The sequence below is a fragment of the Uranotaenia lowii genome, chromosome 2 (assembly GCF_029784155.1).
Source record: "Uranotaenia lowii strain MFRU-FL chromosome 2, ASM2978415v1, whole genome shotgun sequence".
Taxonomy (NCBI): domain Eukaryota; kingdom Metazoa; phylum Arthropoda; class Insecta; order Diptera; family Culicidae; genus Uranotaenia; species Uranotaenia lowii.
Genome location: NC_073692.1, coordinates 188624383 through 188648403, shown reverse-complemented (window position 1 = coordinate 188648403; position 24021 = coordinate 188624383). Strand labels below are relative to the sequence as shown.

The 24021-nt window shown below is 37.3% G+C and overlaps 2 protein-coding genes across 3 annotated transcripts in view; one reads left to right on the top strand and one right to left on the bottom strand.

Moving 5' to 3' along the window:
- LOC129748297 (protein gustavus) overlaps nt 1–24021 on the bottom strand; it is a 738224-nt gene that overhangs the window by 630756 nt on the left and 83447 nt on the right. The window contains exon 1 of one of the 2 annotated variants that reach the window (XM_055742843.1): nt 6807–7491. The exons of the other annotated variant lie outside the window; for it this stretch is intronic. The gene's annotated coding sequence lies outside the window, so the exon portion shown is untranslated. Of the gene's footprint in view, nt 1–6806; nt 7492–24021 lie in introns of those variants that run through there. 2 annotated transcript variants of the gene reach the window in all.
- Nucleotides 14740–21177, top strand: LOC129742187 (uncharacterized). Its single transcript, XM_055734049.1, has 2 exons — nt 14740–17453; nt 21057–21177. The coding sequence occupies exons 1-2, from the start codon at nt 14740–14742 to the stop codon at nt 21175–21177; spliced, it is 2835 nt and encodes a 944-aa protein (XP_055590024.1).

Sequence of the window (24021 nt, the reverse complement as noted above, 5' to 3'; positions counted from 1 at the left end):
ATCAATGGTTAAAATCTATGAATTTGTTTAAGAGTCTGATAGTTCAAACATAGTTGATTTGGGCATAAAATTAGCTTTTTAGGAGAATTCAATTTCAAACTTATTCTATACTCAAATTAAACAAGCCCAATTTTCTAAACAATGGTTCAAATTTAAAGATTTTAACCTTTGATGAAACAAAAAAAAAATTCAAAAAGTAAGAGATAAAAATCATCAGTTTTTCGGATCAAATTTGTTTTTATGCCAATTTGAACCAAATTAATGATAATAGTATGATATTTGGCTTTTAAAAAACTTCAATAATAATACATTGCGAACCAAATACGAGTTATTTCGGTTTTTTCGCTAAACGCTTGTATGCAAAAAGCATAATTCGAATGTTATGAATCTAATAATGAAACCTCATTCTACAAAATGTATCATAACATTTCCAGTTACTCAAATATCTATATTAAATTAGCAGAATTTTGTCTTTTGGTTTCTGAAACATAAAATGCCAAATTTAATAATGACAATGCACTGGGAAAATAAAGAATTTTGTGCAGATTTTTTAGGTGAAGACTTTTCTTGAAAGGTAATTTTTTAATAAAGAATTAATACCATAAAAAAATCCTGTGGATAAATTTTATTAAATAAAAATAGTTTTTTTTTTCGGATAAAACAAACAACTAAAAATCTACTTTTTATTTGTGATTTTCAACTGAATTGTGTTTACAAACTAATTCTGTTTTAAAAATTGAAATCTGGAAATTTAATTGACAAGCAATCTTAACACATTAAGGACCGCGAAGAAATCCATGACGAGAAACACCGAAATTCGCATTCTTTATCTCGGACACACCATGAACTAAATTTCACGATTGTATCCCATTTACAAGAACACTTTTGCCCAATTCCTTTTTTTTTAATAATTTCTAGAAAGGATAAAAGTTTTCAATTTTCTAGGAAATGGTTCTTTTGGTGAAAAAATTTCTGGCAAATGGTTCATTCTGGTGAAAAAAATTCTGGGAAATGGTACATTCTGGCGAAAATTTTTGTGGGGAATGGTTCGTCTGGGGAAAAAAAAATCTGGGGAATGGTTCTTTCTGGCGATTGAAACTCTGGGGATTTTTCATCCTGGGCAATGGTTTTCGAGTAAATGGAGTACAACCAAATTTTACAATTTAAGCATTTTCAAGTAACGGAAAATATTATGTTCAATTTTGTCGAATAAAGTTTAGCACTCAAATTCAGTCCATTCGAGTTATACTTTGAAGTGTAGCACACTGTTGGTAAGCGAAATTCAAAAATTGTGCTTTTAAATTGTATGCAAATTTTCATGCGATTTCTGAAATATACAAAAAAAAATGTTTTGCGAACCTTATTTCAGCTCAAAATTTTATGAGCCAAGTTATAGAATCCTCATTCATCAAACTTTTATTAAAATTCTGTAATTCAGGTTTAATCTAAATTCACTATTATTTTTTTTATTTTTGATCTGTATTGTGAATCAGAAATAAAATATAAATTTACAAAGATCTGAATCTTACTTTTCAATTTTGGATTGCCATTTCAAAACTTTAATTTTAAGAATTTTGTGTAAGAATAGAGTTCAAGAAATTCTAATTTGAAAATAACATAAAATTTTTCTTTTTTTATATTCGCAAAACTGTTATTAAAATATTGAAAATGCATATGATCTCGAAAAACATAAATAAAATTTGACATGAAATGCAAATCCAAATTTTAACCAGTATTTCAAAGCAGCTTTTTATTTCTAACTTCTTATGATTTCGAACTGATAATCAAGAATCCTGAACAGGATACAGAGTCCTAAATACAAAAATAGGAATACAATTTTGATTGTAGGATGTACGGTATCAAAACCTCCGAAATGGGTTTAATTTAATTCGAAATTTAATATTCGAACCTGAATTTCGATGACCAAGTGAGAAAACTTTGAAAAACTGTAGCAGAATTTTGGACTTTAGGTTGGGTTTTTGAGGTTTTGGCATTAGTTTTTTGTCTAGATTTTTACTCTTGATTAACCTTACTCTATTATCGTAATTTTATTCTGAATTTGAAATTCTGAGCGTAGAGTAGAATATCTCGCTTGCTGTTTTGGATCCTCATGGGGGGGGGGGGTTTAACCCCCAAAACCCCCCCCCCGTTCCTACGGCCATGTAGTATGCAATTTAGTTTCATACAAACTATCGTGCAATTTATTCCAATTTCAACGTAATACCCCCCCTCCTCGCGTTGTTCCAAATCCGAGTGGCAAAAGAAGGATTTGAAATTTGTTCCGGCCTTATTACTACAAAAAAGCTGTTATTGCAGGGCCGTAGGAAGAACTGCCTCATGGGGGAGGGGGTTTTGTTGACAAAATATATCCTATAACATTTTTGTTTGAAAAATCCATACATAAAGAATAGAATGAAGAAGAAAGTAGTGACACTAAAAGTATCTCATTATTCGGGTTTGAGTTCTTTTATATTGATAGTTAAATAAACATTTGAAATCATAACTTTAGAAAATAAGTCCTAGAAGTGTTCAGTTTTATTAAACTTCAAAAAATAAAAAAAAATCTTTTTTAGAGTTCAAATCTTCGTTTTTGAAGTATCTACAATATAAATATTGATAAACAACAAACCAATGAAATATATTTTCAACTGAATTTTCCTGAGCCTGAAGATCAAGTTCAAGTCATTTTATCTATATATATAAAAATGAATGTTTGTCTGTCTGTCTGTTCCCTATAGACTCGGAAACTACTGAACCGATCACCGTCAAAACTGGCATCTGAGGGTCTTTGAGGCCGGGGATGGTTTCTGTAATAGTCAAAACTCCATCTGACTTAAGGAAGGAGAGGCTTCCATACAAAATTTGTAGTTTTTCGAAACAAATTAAAGTCATGACATCCATTTTCTGGAGATTTTTTTTTCCTTTGGGCGGTTTGTTTTTTCGTCTCGATGGTCGAGGCGTCGTCGCCAACGTCGAAAAAGGAAATTAACCCAGGCATAGCATACTGATCAGTATGAATATTTTGGCGCGTATTTCTCAACCAAGCATATTTTCTTTGAGGGGTTTGTTTTTCGTCTCCATGGGCGAACAAACGTCGTCGCAAGAGGATAGTAACCAAAGCACACTGTTCATTGATTGCTGGAAAATTTAACAATAAGGCGCCTGTTTCTCAAACACGTGGGGCGATATGCAACCTAGATGTGTTTTTTTCTTGCTTATTTGTACGCCTAGATGTGACACGAATTGGTATTTTATCAATCAAATCAAAACCAATTGAAAGATTTGCAAAAATACTTCCATATTTAGTTCGTGTTAATGTAGGTAGCATTCGACTTTTCATTCAAGGAACATTAGAACATGTTCAAACGTTCAACTTTTTCTGTTAAAAAAAATTAAAAAAAAATGTTTTCTTCTAGAAATTTTTACTTCGGCCCAAATACACAACTGAAACGAATTTAGAAATGAAAATGGGAGCTATTTATTTTAAATAATTCTGAAAAAACTATCGTACTTTTTGCTTACATACCAATTCAAGTACGTACTTAACATGAAAAGTGTTTTTGTGTTACATGGCTGCAAAAAAGAGACTTTTGATCCGCTTCGTTTTTGAAAAGCGAGACTTTAGAACTGATATTCAACTGGACGCAAAATTTTTAAGAGAAATTTTTAGTTTACCCTTAAAATGTTAAAATCAATATTCCCTTCTGTCAACTTACACGGTGGGGCAAGGGCAAACGTCGAACTTTTAAGAAATTCATCTTCAAAACGATTCAATATGTTGGAAAGACCAGAAGGGGTATTCCGAATGTTGAAACTGCAGCGGCTATTGAAAATTCTTAAATGTCTTTGTAAATGAAGGTTATTCCCTTTGAACAGCATTCGATTTTAAAGCCATTACTCTGACGCATCTGTAAATAAGCTTTGCATTGACACTTGCCCCAATATACGGGACAAATGTAAACTTAGAAATTTGTTTTTGCCTACATTTTGAAATATTTGACTTTCAAAGAGAAAATTAAAAAAAACCGCTGAGAACTTATTTAGTGATGCAACTGATATTTTTTTAAAATATTTATATGTTTACCGTAGTAAATTTATTTGAAAAAAAGAAATTTGCACTGTATTTGATACATAACTAATTTAAATTTTTTTTTTATACCATGATAAGTGCTGTTTGGGTATCGAGCCGGTTAAATTTGCCTACCTTCTTCAAGCAGTGGGGGACAAAATTGAAAAAGATGGGAAAGCTCCCATGTAAATTTAAGATATAGAGCTTTTCAAAGAAGGGACCATATTTAAAAAGGTTTTTTTGAGTACAGAGTACAAATTTCAGATCTTGAAAAACGAGTTTAGAGATCAAGTTTCAGTAAATAATAAATACCATCTTTGAATTGCAATTCAGAACTGCAGCTGCAGCTCTCATTTCAAAGTTGTTGGTTCTGAAGTATGATGAGGTTTGATTCAAAAAAATGCTCTCTAAAATCTAAATTTAAATAAATTTTTACAAATTACATTTATTTCCGGAAGGTGTAGCAAAGCACAACGGGTCAGCTAGTCAACGATAAATCATTATGTAAAATTTATTTCCTTATTGAAATCCTATAAAAAAAAATTAAATTTAAATTAAGATTTTTCTAAGAACACAATTTTGAAAATGAGTTCAGGTGTTATTTTATAATTATGGATTTCGGCTGTTATGAGTTTTGGCAATTTTGAATTTTAGTTCCGAATTTAAATTCTGCATTTTGAAGCTGAATGAAAATTTAGAATTCCTCATCAAAATTCATTTTGTCATCATTTTCTGAATCTAATCTCCAAAGAAAAATTCTTAATAATTTTGAACTGAACAGAAAAAATTCTTAACCAAAAATCTTTTATTTAAATTTTAAATCTTTGATTTTCTAAAAAATCTGCAAAATGGTTTCTTATTTTCTTTTTTAGTTCTAAACGAACAATCTTTTTTTAGTTCTAAACGCATAACAAAACTATGAATCAGGGTCTTGACCCAATGATGAACCGAACTGAAAATCAAGAATATTAAACTGGATATAGCTTGCACAATCCGATCACAGGCAACGAAATTAGATTTAAAAAAAATAATTGAACCAGAACAACAGATATCATTCCAAACTAAGCTCACCAGATGTTTTCCGCACGTATCCAGGCAGGGCATATCCGGGCTATTTTATCTAGAAAAAAACCCCAAAATCTGGACATAATCCAGGAAAATTTAGAAATTCTCCGATTGAAATCAAGAAGAAAATAGTTTTTATGTTTCAATCAGCCAGTTTATTTGGATAAACTTTGCTAAGAAAACTAGTTTTGAACAGATGATACGTAATTGTTATCACGCAATTTAAGTTTTTCTTTGATTCTGCAATTCTGCAAATAAAGTAAAAAGATTTGGACAATCAGGCAACTTTAGTGAGCCCTATAATATTGAAAATTTTATAGTCAAGAGTAAGGATTGTACCCAAAATTCACCAACTTTTTTTGTAAATAACTTTTGAAACCTTCTTTTCGAGTATAATCTTTAAATATCTATGAACGAGTAGGAAATTTTTAGAAAATCTGTAATAGAATTGTGGACTTGGGCTAAGATTTCGAGGTTTTTGCCTTAGTTCTGAGTCATGACTGTTACTCTTGATTCACTTTAGTCGTTAATCAAAAACTGATTAGGAATTTGAAATTTTCAGTTTAGAGAAGTACATTTTGCTTGATATATTTTGGACCCTCATGGAGGGGAGGGTTACCCCCAAACCCTAAAGCCCTACAGTAAAAGTGTGGCAGACTGAATTTCTCACCGATTTGGCAGCACTGAAAAAGTCACTGTAATCTTTGATGTGCAGCTGTGTCGCAGATTTTGAAGTTGATTTTCGTTTTGTGAATATTATTTTATTTGTTCTCCGTTGTGTCAATTGTTAAAATAAAAATGAATAGCTGCTTTCCGTTTTGCTCCAATGAATTTTCTCTGCAATCTTCATTAATTTCAATTAAAAAATTGAAAGTCGCACAGATTACAATACTTCCCACGAATTTGAAATGGTAAAAATGGTTATGCTCGATTGGAACGACTTTTGATAGTTCGATTGGAACTTCGCGGTGACAGTCTGCCGCACTTTCATTTGACCGTTTTGAATTGAATGTTTCCAAAAACGATCTAATATGAAAATTAAAAAGTTTAATAAGATAGTATTTTCCTCTTTAAATCTCAGATTATTCTTCCAGTGATGCCAGATAGTATTATAACTTTTCTAAAAAATGTGAAATTGAAGTTCTTTTATAGGGTTCCCTGTAACAAAAAAATGTTAAAAATAATTTAAAATTAAATTTGCAAAAAAAAAGAAATTTTTGCAGTAAACTTCCTTTGCTATGTATTTATAACATGCTGAATAAAACCTATTCTTTTACTAAGTTCATTAAAACATGTTATTTTGGATAGAGCTTAGTGGAATATGTCTTATATGCTGATTGTTTGGACGGTTTCATTTTGATGTAGCTCTTAAAATAGTGATTTCAGTAGCTTTCTTTTGAAGTAGCTCTTAAGATAGTGATTTTAAATATAATTTTTGTAGTTGTTTAAAGTTTTAAGCTATATCTAATATCATTTGTTCTGAAAAAAGGTCTCCTTGATCGGCCCTGATTACTGCCACTTACTTAATGTTTTATTTGACGAGGCCGCAAAACGATTCCTTAATGCTCCATTTAACGAGAACAGAGGCAAATTACAGCGTGTACGGTTCAATTGTTTTGCTAAATGGAAGCTGTCGTGTTTTTTTTTCTTATGTCAGCATTGCAATATTCACCTGTTCAAAACGAAGATCCAGAACAATTTGCCAAAAAACTGCAGCAACACTAATACTCCGTTGAGGCGTTTAAGCAGTGGTTGAATTCCGAAATAAACTAGCCAAAAGCTTTTCAAGTTATGGGGGATTCTCCTTATAACAGGTGGTATCGGGAAAGAATGTATGGTATGGTTTCAGCACAAAAACAAAAAGTATAACAACCACCCACTCTGCACACTTACACACACACTAAGCCGCAACAAAAACAACAACTCGTCAATATTTACACTTAGCACAGAACAGAACAGAACGGAACGAACACAAACACTCGTCGTCAGCTAGCTAGCTTAGCAGTTGCGGGAAGCCAGTTTTCTTGCACCGCGAACCCAAATAAGCCAACACAAAATAGGTACTGCTAGTTGAATTCCAGTCACGATGCGGATTCTTCCGCGAGGTGAGAAGAGAACAAAAGAAAAGTTCCCTCGTCGATTAGTAGCAAGCACTCAAGAACTGAACCAAGAAGCTTAAGGAACACCCGCGCGTGCCCCCCTACGCAAAACACAGCGCAAACCGGCGACTTGAGCGCAGACGACGTGTCTTAAAGGCAGTCAGCCTATATCACAGATCGCAAGGGATCGCCGCGCGTAAAGCCAGAACGCGATGCGCAAGAACACCACACCAAGAGAGCGACGCAGCAGACGCAAAACGACGACACGACCAGCTTCAAACGGAAAGCAGAACTAAACTGCGGCTCAACAGCCGGCTCGCAAAGTCCGGGCTCCGAAAACCCTCAGTCAGTCACACAACACAAGCCTCCAATCTTCAGCCCGCGCCCCCGCACGCCAATCTTACAGCTTCAAGCGCGATTCTTGCTCTACTCCACACTCCGCTGCTATTCCGTGGAGAGGCTTGTTGGGGTAAGAAAGAAAAGTTGAAAGCTAGAATAACCAATATAAGCGAGACGTCCGCCGCCGCCGCCGCAGCCGCCATCCAGTGAATCATATCAGCTTGCGCGACGATTAACTGAGAGCAAGACAGTGCTCCATCATGGAGATTGGTCTGGCCGGAGTTTCTGTAGCCGTCCGTCCCCTCATATTGGGTATCAGCAGTTGATGGCGCCTGCCTGGTTCTGGTTGGTCGCCAAACTGTGGTTGGCAGCTGAGGAGTCCTTGCAATAACTAAGAAGCGGCTAAGCCACAGCTTTGGGAGAGTTTTAATTTAAGTTTAGGCGATCGCCAGTCGATCGATACCTACCTGAGTCTGAATCTGAAATAGTGCATGCACTCAAACGCGGTGGGTTTAGAACTTAGGAAAATAAATTATCTGTAAGATTTCAAAAATAAAGTTAAATAATGAAATCTGATCTTTCAGAAAAAATAAAAATTAATTGTCAACAAAAACACTTCACTTATATTAAAAACTTTTTTTTCAAAAAGATCAAAATTGAAGCATGAGTGCAGGATCGAGCTGTTTTACCAGAGAAAATTACTTTTAGCGTGGCGGAAGGGCCTCTCAAAACATCCAGGACGGGGTATCATCTTTTGGCACTACGGTAAATGTAGTAAGGAGGGTGGTCTTGATTTTTGGCGGGGGTAGGAATATTAATCCAAGCCAATGGTGTTATGATTGCTGATGATAATATCTATATTTTATGCCAAAATGGCTACTGGAGGGCAACAAACCAAACTATCAAAATATTGACCCAAAGCATACAGGTAATAAACATCAGTATTTTTCAATTGGCACGGTCCAGACCAACAGTAGGAACATCCCAAGACCATGTATTAAATTTGTTTGACAATTTGTGGTTGGACATCAAGGTGGAAGAAAATGACTTTACGAGCAAAAAAGTGATATTTTACTGCGTTGGGGTCCACTTGGTCACCCTATTCCCCCAAGCTCTTCCGAAACCACAGTATGGGGCTTAACTATAAAAATTATCAGTTGATACTGTTTACTTTTTTATTTCCCAAGCTGAATTGCAGATAATAGAAATAAACATAGATTTTAATGGAACGAATAAAGAATTATTTCCAAAATCAACCCACACGTACGATTTTTAGTCTAATTTTTTAAATCCGTATGAAAACAATACTAATATTAGCTAAATTTATTTGAATGCTTGAACTACTGCGCTATACACTTCTGTTTACTTTTTATTTCCAGTACTGTAGGTACCTAAATACAAACAGTTGCGTTAAAAAAAAATGAAATCGCGTGAAGTAGCGCACTTGCTTCCAACTTTGACCAGCTGCCATTTCTGCCTGGGTTGATATTTTTTCATAAAATTTTCCCAAAATCTAGTTCAACTATTCACCTAACACCCCACAAAATTTAAAGACTGTACTCCTATGACCAGAAAAAAAGATGTAGCTATTCACGTGAAAAAGGGAAATCTGATATTTCTTTGAAAAATTTGCTGTATTTTGACCATTTTCATTTAAAATACTTGAAATTTGGCCTAAAGATGTAAATATGTTTGAAATATGAATTCTGACTCCGAATTCTTATCCTGAATGCTGGACCTTTATTCCGGATCTTGATGCTGATACTTTTCTTAGATACTCATACGAACCCTATTTTCCAGATACTTGATTCTAGTTTTGTTTCCTAGATTTCGAATCCTGATCCTGGAAACTGGAACTTGATCCTGAATCCTGATTCTGATCGCAAATAAAATCCTTTTCATAAATAATTTATCAGAAAACCCTGATTCCGATTTCTGATTCTGACTTCACCTCCTCAAGATCTTGAATCCTGATCCTGGATCCTATTTCCTTAGTTCATCTACTGATCCTAGATTATCCTGTTTAGAAGTAAAATTACTGGATCATCTCCATAGGTTGGGTTATATACTCTTCCGATTACTTTCTTTCTTTAAACATTACTCTTTCGTTTTTGACACTAAAATAAGACAAAACATATGCGCTTCAAGAAGATTTTCACATCAGGAGAAACCATTTAAAGCCTCTTATGAATCAGTTTCATTTATGACGTTTCGAGAAAACGTGTTTGAAAATTTTGCAAACTTTTTTAAATTGCTAATTGAAATTCTCGTGAAGTCTTTCATGTTAATATGACCCAAATGGTGCGTGGAAGCATTCTTTATATGTTTTTATCGATAAACGAACTAGGGTAACGGACCTATTTTGGACCGCTTTGGGAAGTGGCTATGATTTTTTAAATAAAAAAGTACATGTTACAAATTTTGACTGCTTTATCCGTCCATTACTAAAATCAAGGATTTCTCTATCGAAACATATCGTCGTTTGTTGCAATGTAACAAAATTTAAGCCTAAATCCACGTTTTTTCGATTATTACTGTGGTCGGTATTTTGGACCACCAGGTTTCTATTTTGGACCACTCTTTGGACCTATTTTGGACCACCCTTAAACATAAAAGTTTTTTTCTGAATTTTGCTTTATTCACGACAGCGATTGATGCGCAATTATGCGAATAATTCAGTTAATCTTGTCTTTTTTTATTTCTGTAGTAAAGTTTCGTTTGTTCGATAAGTATAGAGTGAAAAACAAAAAACAAACTCCTCCGTTATATAGTGTGTTTCAAATGTTTTGAAAATTCTGACAGCACACTGCAATCTCCATGAAATTGTTCTGCAGTGTTAAATTCTGGCCAATTGGCTTATCTTTAGTATCTTTAGGATCAAATTTCAGAACGCAAATCTCCTTCAGGTGACCCAATGATAAGTTAAGAAAGTCTGACATCATCAACTAAGCGACACCAATTGATGCATTTTGACTTCCAAAACCTTGGTGGATTTGGTTTGGCTTCAGTTCTGTGAAAAACATAGATTAAAAATGATAAAAATTTGCGCGATTTAGGCTATCTTTTTAACCATCTAAAAGCCAGATTTTTTTCGCTGTAAAATTCCCAAAAAATCAGTTTTATCTGTAAAACAACTTTTGTTCTAGGAAAACAATTATCGTTGGAGTAAATTTTTCAACAGTTTTTTTTATAATTACATAACAACAAAACTAGATTTTAAGTACTTTTTCGCTTGTAATTCTTACACATTCCAACAATTTTTTTTCCAAGTTTTGAAACATGTATGCTAAAGTTGAATAAATTTTGTGTTAAAATTGTTCTAATATTAACTAAGATATTTCAACTGTTACAAAAATTAAACTCGTTGCAAATTTACCGATTTGTTGTCGTTTTTTTTTCAAACCCCTTCTTTAGACGGGGTTTATATTTCGTCTCGTCTACCCAACCAAGTTTTTTTAGATCAAACTGTCAATAATTTTTCATGAAGCATAAAAAATAATGATTTTATAAAAACTGGTGTCACGTGTCACGGCGCGTCTCCATCAGATTATCTTTATATATTTTTTCCGTGCGCATAACATAGGAATGTGAGTTCTAATTTAGAAAGATAAGCCAAAGGCGAATATGAAAAAACCCACTTTATTTGTAAGGAATAGTTTGTAGAGAATTCTAACAAAAGAAAAGAAAGCAAAAGAAGATTATTACCGGTCTAAGATCTTTATTGAGCACATTTCCTTACATCGAGAATAGTGAAACCGCTTAAAATTAGAAGTTGAATTCATAAGTTTCACGCCAGCAGGTAACCTCATCTGAAAAGAAAAAGAAAGAAAATATGTATTAATGCAATATTATTTATATTAGGAAGTGTAATTCGAAAATAGCATTCGTGATATCAACACAACTTATTCTACTCGGCTCAAGAAAGTTGTAAGTTAAAAATTAGACCACCAACTCTAAACTTCATTTGCCTAACAAATGCAACATTTTCACAGTAGACATCCGCGTCGACCTAGAGCAACTTTGTTTATCCATCAGCAGCTTCTGTAGGGTCCAAAGGGCGATCTGTGAAAGTTTTTTCATATATACTTACCAACCGACAGCAAACAAGTGAGGTTACCTAAGAAACATATAAAAACAAACAAGCATTACAATCATCTTTTCAACCACAGAAAAATCTCGATCACCGGAACATACGAAGAAGAATTGATAAAAAATAAGAGATATCTAGTAAACGTAAGTTAATCTAATGTAAACAAAAACAAACATTTATACATTCCAATCTTTGTAGGAATTTTTTAATACACTCTATTAAAATCTCGGAACCATCTCTATCATTCTTCACATTAAAAAATTCGTTTAATGATGGCCAAGGAAGCTTCAACTACTAAGCTGGATAAAAACCGAAAAACGGGCACAATTCCGAAGAAGTTACAAAACGTGATGACTACATCGTGCATCGGTGCTGCCTGCAGTTTCCCAGGGTCTACTGCCGGAATGCTTCAGTGCAACAAGTGTGCATTCTGGTATCACGTCAGGTGTGTTGGTGCCTCGGATGATGCCATCAAGCGTCCTTGGACGTGCAAGAAGTGCGTTCACGAAGCCTTCAAGATCCCTCGTAACCTCTCATTGAGAAATGTTTCATCGAGCCGCTGCCAAGTATGTGGTGGTCCCGAAACCGAGGAGATGGTGCAGTGCGACTCTTGCGACCTGTTTCATCACTTCCAATGTGTAGGAGTTACAGAGGCGGTCTCTGACGTTAGTTGGATATGTGCAAACTGCGAAAATGGTAACATTACTAAGAGAATCGTAAGTACTAGAAACGAAGCCTTTGTACCACGATCTGACCACCAGTTGGAGTCCCATATATCATTGTTGTCCATTGATAATAAAACCAGCGTAGTTGATTCGACAGTACTGACGGTCTCCCCAACAAATGTAATTCCTAGTTCGGTTCTTGCATCATCGGTTATTCCTACTACCACGTTAGCCCTTACGTACACTTTCGCTTCTTATGTAAACTCCAATGCCATCGACGTGTTGTCTAATAAAACGAATGCCTATCAAGTGAATAGCTCGCTTCCGAGCGTTGTGTTGAGTGGAGTGCGTGATCCTACTGTACCAATAACGAATCCTCAAAGTACAATTGTTGGATCCAAAGATGCTGCTCCACCCTTTCTTCTTCATTCTACCGCTGCTACGGATAATCTTCGTGTGATGCCATCGACCGATCGCCGCAGCCATCAGATGATTGGATTTGTGGATCAACCGAGAAGGCAAAACGTATCAACTGTCCCGCAGCCACCGAAACGAAATATGAGATTGGAGTTGCAGAAATTGGAAGAGGAACAACGCCTGAACGAGGAGGAATATACCCGAAAGAAGCAGTTGCTTCAAAGGCGCTATGAATTGATACAGGCAATAGCAAACGAAGCTGAGTCGGCTGAAATCGAGCCCGACATCCGGACGGAAGGATGGCAGTGCCATTCGGAACCTAGCCCCGAAAAAATACGACACCAACCTGAGTTTAAACAACCGGAACGGAAAACATCTAACGATAATAAACCGTATCAACTGAAGTCTTCAGAAAATCATTGCTTAGTTGATCAGCCCGAGCAGATTTATCAACACATCCGATCCCAGCAGCCGTCGCTGATTCACCAGCGAAGAGTCTCTAACATACACTCCGATTTCACGGGAGCAGAAGGACAAATAAGGCAGGTTGATGTGCGACCACCTTTGTATGCCGCTCACGATCAATTTACTCCTCGACATCGATCCACGCCGCAGCATCATGCGTATCGCTCTACGACACGTAACGTTTATCGTAATATAGGCACCGGAAATGACCTAACCAACAGTCACCTGACAGTTGCTCGGCAAGCGGCAGCTCAGGAGTTGCCCATATTTAGCGGGGTGCCTGAAGAATGGCCGTTATTCGTTTCTACCTATTCCACTACAACAACGATGTGCGGATTTACTGCAGAAGAAAACCTGATTCGGCTTCAAAAATGCCTGCGAGGAAAAGCCTATGAAGCTGTAAAGTGCATGTTGATGCACCCATCGAATGTTGGATCCATCATGTCAACGTTGAGAATGTTATTCGGCAGCCCTGAGATTATCGTACATAATTTGATCACGAAGATCCAGTCTGCTCCTCCCCCTCGAGCTGATCGCTTGGAAACTATGATTGACTTTGCGCTATCAGTGAAAAACTTGTGTGCTACCATTGAGGCATGTGAACTGATTGAGTATACCTACGACGCTACTTTACTTCGTGTTCTGGTGGGAAAATTGCCTATTGATTACAGAGTTGAATGGGCCAAATATCGTCGATTCATTGAAGAAGCCAAACTTACCACGTTTTGTGACTGGTTATATGATTTTGCGGAAACCATTTCATCAATCGCCTCATTGGATGACGTCGAATTTAAGCACTCGAAGGAAATGAAAAGGGGACCGGCCTACTTGAATCTGCATTCTGAGATCGAGGATGATTATTCAGATAAGTACGAGATCGAAAATTCGCCACAACTGAAGGAAAAACCCAAACGACATATTCATGCAACGGTAGACAAGAAAATTTGTAAAGTTTGCAACGGGAACTGTATTTCGTTGGAAAGGTGCAAGGGCTTTAAGGAACTCACTTACAAAGGTCGTTGGGCTGTAATTAATGAACATGGATTTTGCAAAAGATGCCTTGGAAGACATGCTAGGGCATGCAAATCACAGAGGCTCTGTGGCGAGAACGGATGCTCGTTTAAACATCATCCACTGCTTCACAAATTTCAGAACGACGGTTTCAATGCAACTCAAAATGGACCAGTAACGTCTGGGGACTGCAACATTCACCATAAGCTGCCAAATCATGTTTTATTTCGTGTGATTCCTGTATTCCTTCATGGGCCCGCCAAAACGGTTAAGACCTATGCGTTTTTGGATGACGGCTCATCATTAACCTTGATTGAAAGCGAGCTGGCTGCAGAGTTGGGTGTCACTGGAAAGGCTGAACCACTTTGTCTTCGATGGACTAGCAACAAAACTCGCAACGAGCCGGATTCACAGAATCTTACACTGGACATCTCAGGAACGCAGGTCGGCCACAAGAGGTATCGACTTCCCTAAGTACTTACCGTGTCCAATTTGGAACTGTTTCGTCAATCGTTGGATATGCAAGATTTCGCCGAAAAATCCAGCCATCTACGAGGAGTTCCTGCAGAATCGTATCATGACATCCAGCCACGTATACTTATTGGGAGTAATAACGCTAACTTGGGATATGTCCTCAAGGGTCGTGAAGGTGAAATGCATGAGCCAGTAGCTACAAAGACCCGTCTGGGGTGGACCGTCTACGGTGAGTGTGATCTACGAATTCGGCAATTCTGTGGTTTTCACGACGTTCATATGTGTCAATGCAATGGTGCTAAAGATGAAACATTGCATCAGGCGATGCGTGATTACTTTTCCATCGATGGACTAGGTATAACGAAGTCAACGGTGCTGGTAGAGTCCAATGATGATCGTAGAGCTCGGAAAATTTTAGAGTCATTCTCGCGAAGGGATGATGGTCGTTTTGAAGGACGTCTTCTCTGGAAATACGATAAATTTAGAGTTCCGGATAGCAAACCACAGGCCACGCGTCGTTATGAATGTCTGGAGGCAAGGATGAGAAAGGACCCTTCACTAGCAGCGACTCTTCATGAGAAAATGCAGGATTATGTTGCGAAAGGTTACATAAGGAAACTGAGCGACGATGAGATTGGAGAAGATTTTCGAAGAGTGTGGTACCTACCGATATTTCCGGTCGTTAACCCCAACAAACCGAACAAAGTTCGCATCGTATGGGACGCAGCAACGAAGAGCCATGGAATCGCTCTAAATTCACTTCTCCTGAAAGGCCCGGACCAAAACACGCCGCTTACTGACGTTCTCGTCAGGTTTCGAGAACACCGAATCGCGGTTTGCGGTGACATCCGCGAGATGTTTCACCAGGTGATGATCTCTGAAGAAGACCAACATTACCAAAGGTTTTTGTGGAAAGAAAACTCTAGCGACCCAAAACCCAGTACGTATGTCATGCAAGTTTTAACCTTTGGCGCATGCTGTTCTCCGAGTATCGCGCAATACGCCAAGAAAGTCAACGCAAGAGAACATGCAGGTCAATATCCTCAAGCAGCAGCAGCGATAACAGATAATCATTACGTGGACGATATGTTGTTGAGCGTGGAAAGCGAGGCGGAAGCGATTCGAGTTGCGGAAGAGGTTCGATTTATCCATGGACGAGCCGGGTTCGAAATGCGGAACTGGATCTCCAATTCCCCAGTAGTATTGGCAGCTTTAAATCAACCGGATTGTCTAGAAAAAAGTCTTAACTTAGATTCGGAACTGTCTACAGAGAAGGTGTTGGGCATGTGGTGGTGCACTGCTACAGACAGCTTTACCTATCGGTTATCTCGAAGGCACGACGCAGAACTTTTGTCCGGCAAACGCATTCCAACGAAACGAGAAGTACTTCGGACACTTATGTCAGTTTTCGATCCGTTAGGATTTTTAGCTAATCTGATGATTCATCTAAAGATAATCCTGCAGCAAATTTGGAGAATTTCCATAGGGTGGGATGAACAGATCCCGAAGAATATTTTCGATCGCTGGTTAGAATGGATCGCTGTTTTGCCGAAGGTTGAAGGCATTCGCATACCGAGATGTTTCCGTTTAGAGGTTTCAATTGAGTCAGATACGATAGTTCAGCTGCATACGTTCGTAGACGCAAGCGAGTTAGGATACGCCGCAGTTTTGTACCTGCGCTTCAAACAGCAAGAAAGGATCGAATGTGTTATAGTTGCCGCAAAATCCCGCGTAGCTCCCCTGAAATTTGTATCTATACCGAGAATGGAGCTTGAAGCGGCCTTAATTGGAGCAAGACTAGCTGATTCAATTTGCAAGGCTTTAAGTTTAAAGATAAACCAACGAGTATTTTGGAGTGATTCCAGAGACGTTCTGTGTTGGATCCGATCAGATCACCGGCGTTATTCCCACTACGTAGCACACCGCGTTAGTGAAATACTCGAACTAACCCAAATTTCAGAGTGGAGATGGATACCAACAGACGAAAATGTTGCCGATGAAGGTACCAAATGGCAGAGATCACCAGAGCTGGCAAATGACAGTCGTTGGCTCAACGGGCCAGAGTTTCTGAGGGAGGACGAGTTAACATGGCCAACCGAGCAAATTAGTCGTGAAATCACCAATGAAGAACTAAAGGCAGCAATTTACTACCACGAACAAGTACATCAGGCACCTGCTAATCTATTTGATACGACGAGGTTTAGCAGCTGGAACCATCTAAGACGAACGGCGGCATGGGTTCGAAGATTCATCGTCAACAAGGTTCTCCAATTCAAAAACCAACCACTTGTTCTAGGCCCTCTTTCAGGACAAGAAATTTATCGCGGTGAAATGATTTTGTTTCGTCAAGCGCAATATGAAAAGTTTGCAGCAGAAATCTTAACACTTTCAAACGATAGAAATGCACACAAACTTCTCCCAAGATCGAGTTCGATCTATGAACTTTGGCCGTTCTTAGACGAAGATAAAGTTTTACGAGAAAAAACGCGTATTGGATCCTGTGAAATTGCCAGCATGGATGCCAAAAATCCCATAATACTTCCTAAATCGAGCCACATATCAAAGCTAATAGTTAAACACTATCACGAACAGTTTTATCATCGAAATCATCGCACCGTGTTGAACGAGCTGAGACAACGTTTCCGTATAGTACCACGCTTCGCAAGTGTTCTCCGGAAGGTACGAGCAGAATGTCAAGTTTGCAAGAACCTACGATCAGTTCCACAACCTCCTCCTATGAGCAATCTTCCTGCAGCAAGGTTAGCCGCATTTTCCAGACCGTTTTCGTTTATAGGAATAGATTACTTCGGTCCAATTAATGTTACAGTTAAACGTAGCTCCGAGAAACGCTGGGGCGTTTTAATAACATGCTTAACAGTGCGTGCAGTTCATATTGAGATAGCGCACTCACTCTCTGCACAATCGTGCATTATGTCGTTACGGAATTTTATGGGAAGAAGAGGGATTCCAGTAGAAATTTTCAGTGATCGCGGTACCAACATGGTTGGCGCGAGCAAGGAACTTTTGTTGGCCCTGAAATCAATGGATCAAGACTTAGTCATTCAGGAAATAACAAGTCCTATAATACAACGTGGTCATTTATCCCTCCCTCCTCGCCACACATGGGCGGATCATGGGAAAGAATGATCCAAACCGTAAAAAGAAACCTGAACCAGATCAAACCGCGCCATCAACTTACAGATGAAGTGTTGAAAAACCTGTTGATTGAAATTGAAAATGTAATAAATTCGAGACCGCTGACACAGTTGGCATTAGACGACGAGGTTTCTTCGGTTTTGACCCCTAACCATTTCCTGCTTGGATCCTCAAACGGGTTAAAGCCGGCGACTCCCTTTAATGACAGCAATCAAGCTTTAAGGAATAATTGGCAAACTTCACAAATCGAGGCAAACGTTTTCTGGAAACGCTGGATTCGAGATTACCTTCCCGAACTCACCAAGAGATCCAAATGGTTCACTCCGGTGGAATCAATTAAAGTTGGTGATGTAGCAGTGATCGTCGACCCCAATCTTCCGCGAAACTGTTGGCCGCTTGGAAGAGTGATTTCGGCTGTTCCAGGCAAAGACGGCGAAGTAAGAGAAGCAGTAGTTCAAACCGCAAACGGCATTTACGAACGGCCAGCCGTGAAACTTGCAAAACTTGATGTTAGACGCGATTCTTAAGTAAACCAGGAAGTCGTTTACGAGGGGGAGTGTCACGTGTCACGGCGCGTCTCCATCAGATTATCTTTATATATTTTTTCCGTGCGCATAACATAGGAATGTGAGTTCTAATTTAGAAAGATAAGCCAAAGGCGAATATGAAAAAACCCACTTTATTTGTAAGGAATAGTTTGTAGAGAATTCTAACAAAAGAAAAGAAAGCAAAAGAAGATTATTACCGGTCTAAGATCTTTATTGAGCACATTTCCTTACATCGAGAATAGTGAAACCGCTTAAAATTAGAAGTTGAATTCATAAGTTTCACGCCAGCAGGTAACCTCATCTGAAAAGAAAAAGAAAGAAAATATGTATTAATGCAATATTATTTATATTAGGAAGTGTAATTCGAAAATAGCATTCGTGATATCAACACAACTTATTCTACTCGGCTCAAGAAAGTTGTAAGTTAAAAATTAGACCACCAACTCTAAACTTCATTTGCCTAACAAATGCAACATTTTCACAGTAGACATCCGCGTCGACCTAGAGCAACTTTGTTTATCCATCAGCAGCTTCTGTAGGGTCCAAAGGGCGATCTGTGAAAGTTTTTTCATATATACTTACCAACCGACAGCAAACAAGTGAGGTTACCTAAGAAACATATAAAAACAAACAAACATTACAATCACCTTTTCAACCACAGAAAAATCTCGATCACCGGAACATACGAAGAAGAATTGATAAAAAATAAGAGATATCTAGTAAACGTAAGTTAATCTAATGTAAACAAAAACAAACATTTATACATTCCAATCTTTGTAGGATTTTTTTAATACACTCTATTAAAATCTCGGAACCATCTCTATCATTCTTCACAACTGGTGCATGTCCAGTTTTATCATGTTTTTAAGCTTCTTTAAGCTAGCTTTTGACAACTGCTTATCAAACAGTTGCCATTAATTTGGATTGTAAGAATAACGTGGTTTAAAGCATAGTGCACAAAAAGTAAGTTAAAACAATTATTGGCTTGGTTTTAAGTCGATTTTAACTCCGTCTTAAGGTGAGTTTGGGCTTTAGCGAGTTGATTAAATAAAATAATGCCATAATCCTCTATTTTATTTTCAATAAGCGATTGAAAAAGTGTGCATAATTCTTTTCATTTGCGTGTTATTACGTTCATGAACATTTAACAGAAAGTTTAATACCCAGGTTATGTTGAGTGGTCCAAAATAAGTCCCTCAGGAATTAAGTAGGACCTATTTTAGACATGGGTCCAATAGCTAATAAAGCAATTTGTTTTGGTTCTTCGAGCTTGCAAACTAGTTTTTAAGTGTTTTATCATAGCTATGAACATGTTTGTAGTTGTTAAATTCATCACAGCTATGCAGAAAACCTCTTGAAAGTTGACTCCAATAATGGTGCGTCCTCCTGAAATGGCCTTGATTCGGCCAAACTGTGAAAAATCAAAACTTTATTTTCAATTTTCTCTCCCTTATCAGCTTATTTCAATGAAATGTTAGATATAATTAGAATCATAAGAAGGAGCTTTACCTATATTTGTTCAATATTTTCATGATCAACAAGATTTATGAGAGAAATATTGGAAAAAAATGAAAGGTGGTCCAAAATATGTACCTGGTCCAAAATAAGTCCGTTACCCTATATGTGTAATGTGTGTGAGTGAGATGGAGATAAAACTTCACCCATTTTTTGACAAACGGTTATTGGTTTCTCTTCAGGAGTGAGTGAAGAGCTTTTCGTATTTTTCCTCTTTGAAAGTTTTGCATCTAGGGTGTATTAAGTCCTTTAGGGAAATCACTTATGTATGTTATGTATGTTGGTAATCCACCATAGGTGCACGGATTCACCGCAGTTTCTGCCAAAGTATGTGCTCACATGCATTTTTTGAATTATTAACTTCGATAAATCTCCAATGCAGCGGATACCCGGATCCCATGGCTTCGTATGAACTGTTATGGAGTGAATGTATTGGGTGTTTTGATGTAGGTATATTTTGGTAGAACTAGTCAATCAGGCGGGTTAGTTTACTTACAGGTATTCCGGCATCCGTGTATATACCTGGCCAGTTGGCAACTAATTGAACATTCCTATTATATAGTCAGTTATAGAATGGAACATATCTTACCTGTTGGGCACTTATGGGATTCGAACCCAAAAGTTTTTCTTGCCGATACCGGGAATTGAACCCAGTACGCCTGGCATACCAATACTCGCGCCAGCCTATCAGGTCCTTTAGGAACATTGTTTAAGCCTTTTGTCAAATTGCATAGGAATCTTGATCAATTAATTTTTCGACCGGGAATAATTTGGTCTCATGGTCTTATCAAGTTATCTATAAGCCTTTTCAGGTTCGATTTTGGCATGGTGTTTTTAAATAATAATCCCTGAAATTTTCTGCATTTCCAGAATCAATATAAATAACTAATACTATAAATATATTTTTCTGACTTTTCCTAAAATGAGGAGCTCTACAATTTAGTTTTCTTTTTATCTCAATTAAAATCAACAGATCATATATTGATACAAATGATATTTTAAAATTAAGAGACTAGCTACAAATACAAATCTACACTTAACTTTTAATACTAAGAACTCTTTTTCGGAATACATCCCTCGAAACGTAAAAATCAAAATGCTCTGAGAAGCGGTTGAAACTCTTAATGATGCTTATTATTGCAGAGTTGGCCCCGTAATTGTTCAGTCTTCGAGGAACGAAGAGCTGAAGATCCCGATTATTCAAACCTCGAGGTCGGACGCTAAGTGGAAGAACTCCCAAAAGTGCGGGAGAGTCGATTCTTGATGAAAGCAGATCAGCGACGAAAGACGCACGAGTGGCGGTCCTGCGGGCTTGCAGCGTGTCGATGTCGATCAGCTTTGGCAGCGGCTTTCGTAGCTGGGAAGTCGAAAGGGATCTTGCCAGTTTAAGTGTCGATAGGCATACCTTAAAAAATTGCTTCGATGCGATCAGAACCATTTTGATAATATGGGCACCAAACCACAGAAGTATATTCAAGGATCGGTCGAAACAAACTACAGTAAAATTTTTCAGGCAGTAGATGTCCTTCTGGAGGCCATGTCAACGATATAGTTGGTATAAGTCTTAAAATCCAGTCGCACGTCAAGAATCACACCGTGATCTTTCACATGTTGAGTTCGAGAGATTGCATCGTTTCCAAGGAAATAAACGGCTGGGATCGTGCGTCGTTTGCGGGAAAAAGATATTACTGCGCATTTACTACGGTTTGAAGGTAGGCGATTGGCATCACACCAGGAGGCAAAGAGGTTAAATTGGTTCTGCAGGAAGTCCACATCTTCGGGACTATTGATAGAGTAGAACAGTTTCAAGTCGTCTGCATACGCTAGTTTTGTTCCACGAGAAGTTGCAACAGATCATTGGACGTACAAGCTCAAACAAAAAATCGTCAAAAAAGTAAGTGTGTAAAATTTCTAATGCTATCACCAAAAAAATACGTTAGAAATTGACTACAAACAGTGCCATCTATTGCGCCGTTCAAAAGTTATAAATCAACTTTAAAGTATCCAGTTTTCGGAAAGGCGTAATCGTATATGAACTCACAAAAAGTTAATGCAATGTCTCAGTAAAATGGACGGCTTTAATTTATTGCTAAATAAATGAAATCAGAGTTACATTGACTGGGCGAAATTTCACTTTCTTTATTTTTGCACTACTATTACAGTTAAGATAACTAACAGCTTTGGTTTAAGTTTTCGCACTTCTTGAACATTAATTTATGTTAGAAAATTCATCACCTATGTTCAGTCAAATACAAGAACATTCTTGACGACCAGTCTCATCCAGCAGTACTGATTCTAGGCATCTCAAAACCGGTTAATTTCACATATCACTTTAGCATTTAGCTGTTTCAAACTTTGTATTTCTAACAAATTTGAAGGAAAAAAATAATAACTTTTATGGTTATTTTTTTCATACAACATGATGAACGTATTACGAAACTTCAACAGCGATTCTCTTGACGCATGCTAAGCAGCTCATACGACCTATAGAAAACTGACTGAAACTTAGTCAGCTTTGTTTTGAAAGTTCTCTTTGGTGTGTTTGGAGACATCTGGTGGCCCAGCCAAAAAACAAAAATTGGTTCAAAAAGGGTTTTGGGATTTTTACACAAGTTTCGTGGGCTAGCTTGTACGTCTGTTCTCTGTGGTAGATCAGGAATACTATTTGCCCTAGATGACTTCCCTGGGGCACGTCTGATGAAGTTGAGAACTGCTTGGAAAAACAGTTACCCGTACGAACTGTCAATTTACGTCCAGTTAAGTAACTGCGGGACCAGCCAAGAAGAGATCCGCAAAATCCTAAACGTTCGAGCTTTCCGATGGCAATATCATGGTTCACCATTTTGAATGCGGCAGACAGATCGGCATCAGTTTAAGATTTCTTTGCAAAACTTTCATGCACAAAAGAGGTAGAGGGCAGTAAGTTAGTTGTAGTTGATCGTATAAATCCACGCTGCTCCTTGGAGAAGTTATGCTTGCAGAACAGAAAACTGGGATCAAAAACCACCCATTTGAAAAGTTTGCTATAGCATACAAAGCTGAAATTCCACGGTAATTATTGACATCTTTCCTATCTCCCTTTTTATGAACCGGATACATGTAAGCTTCTTTCGACAGTGAGGGGAAGGTGGCCTGGTCAAGTTAAGCTTGGAAAATAAGCTTTACAGGAGTCAACAAAAAAGGAATGAAACGCTTCAGGAAGGTACAGTTGCGTTCAAAAAAGAATGAAATCGCTTGAAGCTGCGCACCCACTTCCAACTTTGGCAAGCTGCCATTTCTCTCTTGGTTGGTATTTTTTCATGAAAATTTCACACAATCTAGTTCAACTATCCAACTAACATTGCACAAAATTTGAAGTCTTTACATTGACGGGAAACAAAAATACAGCTATTTCCGTAAAAAGGGAAATTTAGAGTTGCTTCACTAAATTTGCAGTATCTTTGACCAATTTCATTGAAAAATCTTGAAATTTGGCCAAAAGATGTGAAAATGTTTGATCTAATACCAGGCCAAATTTCGTCAAAATCGATGAACGTGATCAAAAATGGTGCCGGGTTGAAAATGAGGTTCATTATCGCCCAGCAGACGATTTCATTCTTTTTTGGACGGATGTTTATATGGAAATCATCGTAATCCATGTATTCTTGGTATTTTCTTTCACAAAACCAAAATTTATCACAAAGAATATTGTAAATTGATAGGAACTTTATTCTTCCTTTGTTTAGAAACAGAAATAGTTCCAACAGAACTGGTATTGAAACACAAGAGCGAATAGAATATTCGCTTAAATTGTAGATCAAATTTGTTTATCGGTATAATTAGCAGGTCATTTCAGAAGCTCTGTTCTTCATATTTTGAGCTCTGTTGAAACATTTTCTCTTTCGAAACAAAGAACGAATGAAGCTTTTAGCAATTTATAACATTCTTTGTGATAAATTTTGGTTTTGTGAAAGAAAATACCAAGAATACATGGATTAATCATCGTAATAAATATAAACATCCGTCCAAAAAAGAATGAAATCGACTGCTGGGCGATAATGAACCTCATTTTCAACCCGGCACCATTTTTGATCACGTTCATCGATTTTGACGAAATTTGGCCTGGTAT